Genomic DNA, 9775 nt, shown 5'->3' with positions numbered 1-9775 from the left:
TATATATATATATATATATATATATATATATATATACTATAAAGTGTCTACTTTAACGTTTTCATATAATAGTTTACCAATCAACTTGTATATATGCGATAACACATATATGTAAAACTGAATTTTTAAGTAATATTAGAAGTATAGTAATTTGCAAGAAAATATTGCCATACACTAATTTTTAGTTATAGTTATGTATATAATAATTTTAATAATAAAGCCTTGGATATGATCAAGTTTGGATATATTACAAGCTGACTAGCAATTTGGAACTATCTTGTACAAAATGAATTATTTATTATTTTACAACAATGGACATGTATCGTGAGAGAATACTTTAAAGAAGCTGACCACTTGATACGCGCAAATAATCATGCATTTATATAAATCTAGTTTTTATATGTTACAGAGATTTTATGATAAATGAATAATATTGAATGATTATTATTTCATAAAGATATAAATTGTAATTTTATATAATTAATATAATATTGATAGTAGAATATTTTCACATTAATTTATATGATTGTAAAATAATAATGATAATAAAATAATATCTCTGTAACGTATATGTACATATATCATTATAACTTATAATTCAACTTATATGTAAAATCTAATATATATAAACGAACTCGTATTCATAAATTGTTTACAAAATAGGCGACATTCAAGTCGCGAAAATATTTTATTAAATATTCTAATTACTATCATCGTTCAAAAAACAAGCTTTCAGATATTAAAGTCTTGACTCTCAACAAGATTTTTTATCGTGATTTCTTATTATTTTTTAATAAAGATAACACACAACGACATGTATATGTTACATAGAGTAGGTGTTTTGTTTAATTTGACCTTGCGCATTTGTGACATTTGTCGGTGCAGGTCCAGCGGCTTGATCATCCTGATCGTTTTGTCCGCAAGCTTTGCGAACATATTGCGGGGTAAGGACAACCTCCTCTTCCATCTCTAATACTCGTTTATCTAATTCTGTGCATGCTGCCATTTCCTTCTCAAAATTTGCAAGCATTTGTGGTGAATTATATTTTTCAGGATCGTCGTGAAATACTACCATACCATCCTTTTGATTAATAGTCGCAAAAATTTCGCCATCTTCAATCTAAAAAATATAACTCGCTAATGAACAATATCAATTTGTATTTTACAGACATTGTGTGTAATGCTTTACAGTATTAGCTAAATTTGAAAACGAACTTTTATTTATTATTTTATAGATTGACTCTTTATTTATTTGTGACTAAAGGAAAATGACAAAAAAAATAAAAATAAAATTTTATCAACGTTATCAACTTTATTTTAAGTTTTTTTTTAAGAGAAAAAAAGAGAATATATTTATATTAGAAAGAAAAATATTAAATTTATCAAAAAATTTATGACTAAAAAATTATTGGTTTTCAGATATTTATTTATTTATTACACAATATGCGATGGCATATAATAGAAACTCACCATATTTAAAATATACTTTTCCGCTTCAACAGGACCCGATAATTGAACTCTACTCGCAACGTCACTTAAACTAAGCGTTAGGAAAGTCTTGGTCAGCCTCTGTATGTTTTTTTTATACAAGTAAGCAAGTACTTGTTTTACGAGTCCCAGGTTATGATCCCTCACAAATACTTGCTGATACTTAGTAATAATGCTCTGTACTTCTTCACAACTATTAACTAGATAAGCTGTAGCCAATTCTTGATATTGTTGGCTTAATGGTTTGATGTATCTGTTGATCACCTGGCTCGTATATCTCGGTAAATTTAATACTTTCCCATGTAATATCAGTGAGATCAAAATGTACTTTTTATAGGCCTCCAGCATGATGTAACTAACTGCCATCGCAGGTGTCGTAACGCATACTTCAAAAAAATATAATGCTCGATCGTAATTCTTTAATGCTGTATATATCATGCCACCATAATAATAGTATAATAGGAAATATTTTGAATCAAATTGACCTCCTTCCTGACTAATGCCTGTGACATCTATGTCGAGAAATTCGAGTGCTGGTTTAAAACATTTGGACAGAAGACATAATTGACAAAGGTCCGCGTGTATTGAGGTCAGCTGACTGTCAAAAAGTTGTATTTTGCGTATTGCACGGCATAACAATTGGATTCCACGTAATGGCATTTTTGACTCGACTAAACTCTGTGTAAATAGGTGACATAAGTCTGCATCTATAAGAAGAATTATTAATGTTGCATATGAGATAAAGATTAAATATAATTGGAGGGCAAACTAAACGAATATTATTAATATATTTAGAGAATTCAACATCAACTGAAAATTTTAATAAAATAAATGTACGTATTTATTGTGATGTAAACATTTAATATCAAACATGCAATGTTGTAAATAAATATAACAAATACTCGTTTTTGCCAATTTGGATTTAAATTAGAATTTTTAATTACAAAATGCACATATAATTTTATTGCAAAATTTTCAAAATTAAATTATACAAATTTATATATATTTATATTAATTCAATTTTAAATATCTTTTTGAATAAAATTTGTTAATACAGAAATAATTTTCGAAAAGATTTTAAAGAAGATATTTGCTTTTTTAACAGATAGAAAAATTAATGGGTTAAATTGGAAGGAGCAAGTGTAAATTGATAAATGATTTCTAAGTTAAACTTGTATTTATATATATGGGATAATAATACTTCAATGATGCTGTCAACGAAATCATAATGAAAAACTTTATATACTCACATGTATCTGGTGCAAATCTAACTTGCTCTCCATTACAGCCAATAATAAACTCTTGAACCTGATTAAACAAGAGTTTATGTGCATCAGGATTATTTCCGCCGTTAGGATTAGGCAATGAAAATTTTGCACAGAGCACTGCCAAGATACCCAATGAATGTTGTTGCAGATCTAATGTTTCCAAAACATTGTCCAAGTGTTGTCCATTCTTCGTTAATACTTCGACACTTTTGCTTATGATGTCATATAATTCTCTAAAATTGCCTGTACATGCAAGTAGATTATACAGTGGTAATGAAATAAAAATTCTTTTGTCTAAATGTTATCTAAGCTATTATTATTATTATTAAATACACGAAGCGAATTTTAAAAAGCATTTTTTTTTTAAAGAAGTTCTTTACATTGGCAATGCTTTTAAGATTTGTTTCGCTTTTTGCGTTTTTAAGGTTAAGTTCCACGCTTTCACAATACATAACTAGAAGTCGGTCATACCTTGCTTCGAAAGCGTTCGTACGTTATTTACAAACTGCTCCAATGCCGATGCCATTACTGCGGATGCTCTCTTATCATCACCTTCGGTCAACGATTGACGAACCTCTATTCACAGAACATTACATTCGTGAACAAGCATTCAGTCGAATCAAGTTGAATGGCTGAACCTTTGAAATGACAATCACGTTTTAAAACAGAGGTAGCTGCCGTAGCTAGCTGCTCTGCTGCTAGCTGGTGAAATGAGGTGGAACACCGTGGAACATGGAATAGAACGATAATGTTAGCTATTGAGCTACTGTAGAATTCGAGATCTATTTAAATCGACCAATCACCTGTCCTTATAAATCATACATAAAGAACAATAAGGGAAGGGGTGCATTCCGTTTCACGCATGATGTATCATTTTATCTTTTTTTAATATTTGGTGAACAAGAATAAAATGATATATCATGCATGAAATGGAACATATCTTCTTTTAAATTTGATATGTGACTTGATTGGACTATTTTCATATGTCTTTTGTCTCATTATCAGTATCAGTAGTGATATGCAATTGACAATACATCGTTATCTTAGAACGCATCATAGAAAAAGCTTTTTATTATTTAAAATATTTAAATAATATGACTCCTGTCATTTGAAGATCATGGTCAACTAACTCAGTGATTAATGCAAATCAAACCGACAGGCCGAATCGAAAGGGATTTTTCTTAACTCTACAAACTCTAAACAACGTTAGAGTCTAAAAGTGTACTGCAATTTATCACGATTAATCCCTACATGTACTAACAATGAAAGCTTAAAGCTGTAAGACTATCAATATACATACGTATATCGATATTACTAATATTGGTCAATATTAATCAATACTTTTATTCCCAGCAAAATGGATTGAAATGGATTGAAAATTTTCAATCCATCCGAATCCATATTTTAAATCCATAAAAATGGATTGGATTCCACATAAATATTTTTATATATGTAAAAGTTTAAATTAAAGTAGTAATTATAATTAAATAATTATATAATTATTATATAATTATTATTTTAAAACTTTTATACAAAAAATATATGCTATATAATAAAGGGAATGTGTTAAGATAAAAAAAATATATAAAAGCCATTAATTTATTAATTAAAAATAAGGAATTTATATAAGTAACATTTATTGTACATATTTACATAGTTCTTTTTATGTTTCTTTTAATTATTAAATGAAGGAGAATTCTCATGATATATTTTTATGGTACAACTTTTTTTTAACTCAGTTGAATTAAAACGAAAAATTTCTTATTCATATTTTTAATAAAGTAACATTCATAATGCGTTTTTAAATGAAATGGATTTTTTACTCATAATTTTGAATTGAATAGTATTCATGGCCGATTTTAAAAGAAAAAAATTTTTTTATATTCAACTATTATTAAAGTAAACTAAAAAACTACATTTCCTATTCAGAATTTTAAATTAAGCAGTATTCAATGATGCACAGAAATGGCCGATATTATTTTTAGATTCAATTGGATTGAAACACTGTATTTTCTACTCAGAATTTTAAATTAAGCAGTATTCATGATGCACACAAAATACTATATTATTTTTTAATTGAAAAGCATAGAAATATACTCCATGCCATTCCTAATAAATGAATAAAAATACATTCAGGATTGAAAAGGATTCATTTTAACATTCATGAATCCGTATTTCTGAAAATCTGAATTCATTTTAATCCATTTCAATCCATTTTCGTTTAGTGGATTAATATATAATACTTTCGGTAGGCAAAGATTATTAAAAAACGCGTAGAATCGGCGGAACAATAATAATATATTGGGTAAAAAAGTAATGAAAATGATGCCATTTATTTAAAAGGTATCTATCAGTAAAAACCACAATTACTTTCTTACCAATATAAATATATTTTGATAGAATAAAGTTTCAGCTTTAAGAATCTCTTTTTTAAATTGCGGTACGACAATTTTTAACGGAGTTATGAGCAATTAAAAGTCAAAATAATCCTTTTATTTAATCCGCGATAACTCAGTAATCAAAAACCGTAGGAATATTAAAAAAAAAACAATTTTGTAGGGAAAATATCAAACTTCCACGATAGATAATCGAAAATTTTCTCAAATTTTGTTTTGGGCACGTTACAAACCTATAAAGTGAGAAGAAAATTTTCCGTCTTTTTCAGTAGTTTTTGGTATGTAAAAATTATCAAACTCATATAAACTTAAAAAATGTGGGAAGCTTTTAAAAGTAGAGATTTCAAGCTTTAAAACCTTTTTTTTAAATTTAAATTTCATTTATTATCGACGAAGATATTGTATATACAACTTTGAGCTAAAAAATGCAATTACTTCCTTGCCAATCCAATACAGAATATCTATTAATTATTCGAAATGCATCCCTATCGGGATATTATTCAATTATTCTCTAGATTATGTTTTTTTAGGCAGAACGGAATAATTCCGATCGGTATTCATTCCGACATGTTCCATAATAGATATTCTGATGAAATAACCGTAATAATTATTAATAATAAATTGTTTGCATTTTTTACATTCATCTTTTTTTCTTCACATTAAATTAAAAGAAAAAAGAAAGTGAAGCGTACAACAAATTGAATAAAAAAAAACAAGTCTAATTATAGGTAGATAATATATCATCACCTTAGAACGCGTCATAGAAAAAGTTTTTTTCTATTTAAAATATTTAAATGGCTCCTGCTATATTTGTCAAAAATCATGGTTAACTATTGTAATTATTTGAGTTAGATCGCTAATTTCGTCAAACGAAGAAAAACGATTGGCCAATCATCTGTTCATCTTGCAGGTTAAAGAGACCTGCTGTCTCTTTTAATTTCCTGCGAAGCAAGGGATAAATATTATTTTCGATTGTTCAAAAATAAAGGTAGAGTGATCGAGGATTAGCAATTTTCTTACAATACTAGTTTCATGTCAAAATAACATATAAAGTTTCAAAAGTCGATTCTTTTTCTATCTAACAAAAAAGTATGTGTGGGAAAAATTCTTCTATATTTAATGTGGCGGCAATTCTCGATCATATCATAATGCGCAATTAATTCTGCTATTTTATTCGATTGAATTTATTTTAAAAGCATTGTTTTTATTTTCGAATTTTCGTACACTTAGATAATTTTCGAATAGATATTTGTAAATAAAGAAACATAAAATATATACATTCGATTTCTTTTAAACATATCCATGCTAAATATAAAAAGCGAACGCAAAAGAATAAATTCGCATCATTTTTTTATCGTCAGACTTGATTTTTTCTCATTGAAAAAACTTTATTAGATAGATTTAATGTATTCGGTGAATACATATAATATTTAAATAAATGAATAAAAAATGAATGAAAAAACGCATTCGAATTTTTTTCTTTTATTCATCATTTCTTTTTTCGTCAAGAAATAATAAATACTTTTTCATTCCATTTGAATGAATATTTTTTTGAATATGATTACGAATATTTTCGTTTTGTTTATTCACTTTTATTCTGTATTATCTATATATATCTGTGCAAGCCTGCAAGAGAAAACAAAATCTATAAAACCAACAGCTACGATTACACCGCGCTTAGTTCGCAATCTATGTGATGGATGTTTTTATTCAACCTATATTAAACAAAGATATTTTTGTTGAAAATAAATAATACATTTCGGAATTTAATGTCCACAGATCATAATGAACGATGCGCCCAAGATATCTTATAAAATGTTTACATTACTATATTTACTGTGATGTAACCGGAATTATATCGGAATACGTATAACGCTCTATCAAATAGATATTTAAATAAAAAATGTATTGCTTTCTAAAATATTTTTCAAAATTTTTAAATTTCCTTCATAAAATTTGAATATTACAATGACAAAAAATAAATAAAATTCTATTTTTTTTTTACTTAAGTCATCAAAATGCCAGTTAAGAGATAATGATTGCTTTTATTGGAATTTTCTTTTTCAGTTTATATTTTGTTTGAATGAATATGAATACTTGTTAAATATTCATAGTTTTTGGTGAATAAATATTTTTTGAAAATCCAAAATTTTGAATGAATATATGATTACATCTTTTTACGGGAAAATTTTGAATAAATACAACTTGGAGCTCAAATTACAAATTTTTGTATTCATCGAGCAGAAACTAGACAGAACCACTTAGAAGAGCTCGTGTCTATTTCACTATTCTCTATATTTCACTGTAATCGTTAGTTCCCTGCTTTTCCTTCAATTTTCATTCTAATAACTTATCGATTAAAGAAAAGAAAAAAGAAAAAAGATGAAGAATATATTGTAAATATATAAATTAATTCGATTTCAATAGAATAATTTCTTTTACTTGATCACCAGTCGCTACGGGACAAACGTGATTCCTGGCCGATAATTCCGTTGCTAGGTAACCAATAATCGATTGTCCGTAGCTAACAATGAATAATAACATTAACGGGTAATAATTTATCAAGCGCGTTCGATACTTGAAAAAACTGAGGAAGAATGTCGAGTGTGACATATGACGAGCTTTGGAGAGTGGCCCAAACGTCGCTTACAGAGGCGATCCAAGCGGATACGGTGCTTCAAGGTGCGAAGCCTCAAAAGGACCGTAAAAAGGCGCACGATGTCGTTTCAGCGTTGTACGTAAAATATATCCTCGCGTGTAACAAACTCGAGCGATGCCATGATCAAGTAATACAGCCCCAGAAGCGTTTGCTGATCAAGAAATCATTGGATGCAACTCTGGGTAGAGTGTTGGAGTTGAAGCACGAATTGGTCAATATCGATCTTTCGGAGCACAGCTATTACGATGACGTATTGATCGAGTGTGGTGTGATGCCGCAGGAGGCCGAAATTCGAGTGCCGAGTTACTACAGACGCGATCGAATCGCTGAAATCGAAGGGAGACGCAGATTCATCGAAGATACCCTCCGAAATCTGGGTGCGCTTCATGAAATTGTTGTGCCCAGAAAAATTACCGAGTCCCAGGCTATACGACTTATTCAGGTATCGCGAGTCATAAGAAAGATTCGATTAACAATAAGATTCCTATTTTACAGTGATATCGCGTTTCTAAAAAACAGAACTGTAACTGATATGAGACAGCCAATTAAATGACTAAATATCTAACGGATGGAATTCATTTTAACACATTTATGATTGCTCTTTCTAATAATCTTGACGAAGCTCGATCTTTGCCCAGCAAGCCTTTTCCAGATTAGTATTCTTCATATAAATCTTCATGTAAATTGAAAATGGATGATATATTATATATACAAGATAAAAAGTTTCAAACGTAATGAGCCGAATATCTCGGAAAATATGAAAGATTCGAAAAAATGTTTCAGATAAAAACTGAATGGTTTAGAGGGAGTCACATTTTGATCATGTTGTCTTTCTTCTAGGTGGAGGCACCAAAAAGATATAAAGGCCACCAAAATATGGCCTCCTCTAAACCATTCAACTTTTTTGATTTTTCCATATCTTTCATATTTTCCGAGATATTCGGCCCATTACGTTTGAAATTTTTCATCCTGTATATTATTTACATCTTGGAAATATCTTTTATGTTATTTTTCTATTTTTCTCATTTAATAAATATAAAATGAATATTTACTATAAATCAAAATCAATCTAAACTCCGCCATATGTGAAGTTGTCGTGTCTTCTACTGTATTCTAGTCGTATTCTGACGTATTCTAATCTTTATATATGTATAATATAATATATTAGACATATATTATACATTTTATATAAAAAACCGACATATCTATATCCTAGTTTACAAGTCTTTTCAAGCCGTCTGTAAACTTTAATTCTTCAGGCTCATGAACGAGCGAGACAAGGTAGACTGCGGTATCAATTTATGAAAGAAGTTCGTGAAATGAAGGAAAGATCAACTACAAAACTAGAAGTGGAAGAAATAGATGAAACGAGCGAGAAACTCGCGGCATTAAAAATTCAAAAAGTATGGAAAGGATATATCACTAGATGTTACATTCGCAAAAGACGTCTTGAGGAAATGTTACTTATAGGTAAAAATAATCCAGTCGTAATAAATCTCCCTATATAGTCTGTCTCTTATCGAAAAGACACAGAAAAAAAAGTAAACAAAATACTAAATTTATAATATCGTTTCGATAAAGAAACGAGAACAGTTGCTATTCACGTCTCGTTCGATATGTATAACATGTTAATTATATCGTATATGATTATAACGTATCAATTATCTCAAAGGAATGCTGCAGCCCAGTCAAGTAATCACGGAGAATGCTAAGCAAGCGGAAAAACTGAAACAGCAGAGATACGAAAAGCAGATGAATTTTCAACAACAATACGAGGCTTTGATTTTAGAAGCCACGGAGAGAATTCGCAAGGAGAAAAGCGCTATTATGGAAGAAAAGATACGAAGTGAAATTCGAAATTGGATTAACACTTATTTTCAGCAAACTGGAAAGATACCTGATTTACCATCTGCTGAAAGCGGAGGTTCGCGAATGATTTTCAGCAGACAAGTAAAGTATCGATG

General features: G+C 29.0%; 2 protein-coding genes across 2 annotated transcripts in view; one reads left to right on the top strand and one right to left on the bottom strand.

The window, feature by feature from the left end:
• Positions 1-823: 823 nt before the first annotated feature.
• LOC105617603 (COP9 signalosome complex subunit 3) lies at positions 824-3282 on the bottom strand. The gene is made up of 4 exons (XM_012199158.1): positions 3228-3282; positions 2739-2999; positions 1471-2195; positions 824-1120 (listed from the first exon to the last, which is right to left on the bottom strand). The coding sequence occupies exons 1-4, from the start codon at positions 3280-3282 to the stop codon at positions 824-826; spliced, it is 1338 nt and encodes a 445-aa protein (XP_012054548.1).
• A 4467-nt stretch (positions 3283-7749) lies between these two features.
• Positions 7750-9775, top strand: part of LOC105617725 (IQ and AAA domain-containing protein 1) — a 6546-nt gene continuing 4520 nt past the window's right edge. The window contains exons 1-3 of the mRNA XM_012199279.1: positions 7750-8253; positions 9071-9281; positions 9484-9761. Of these exons, the coding sequence (XP_012054669.1) occupies positions 7750-8253; positions 9071-9281; positions 9484-9761 (993 nt within the window). The remainder of the gene's footprint in view (positions 8254-9070; positions 9282-9483; positions 9762-9775) is intronic.

This window comes from Atta cephalotes (assembly GCF_000143395.1).
Source record: "Atta cephalotes unplaced genomic scaffold scaffold00013, whole genome shotgun sequence".
Lineage (NCBI taxonomy): Eukaryota > Metazoa > Arthropoda > Insecta > Hymenoptera > Formicidae > Atta > Atta cephalotes.
Note: the sequence above shows the minus strand (reverse complement) of the source record. Positions and strands in the feature narration are given on the sequence as shown.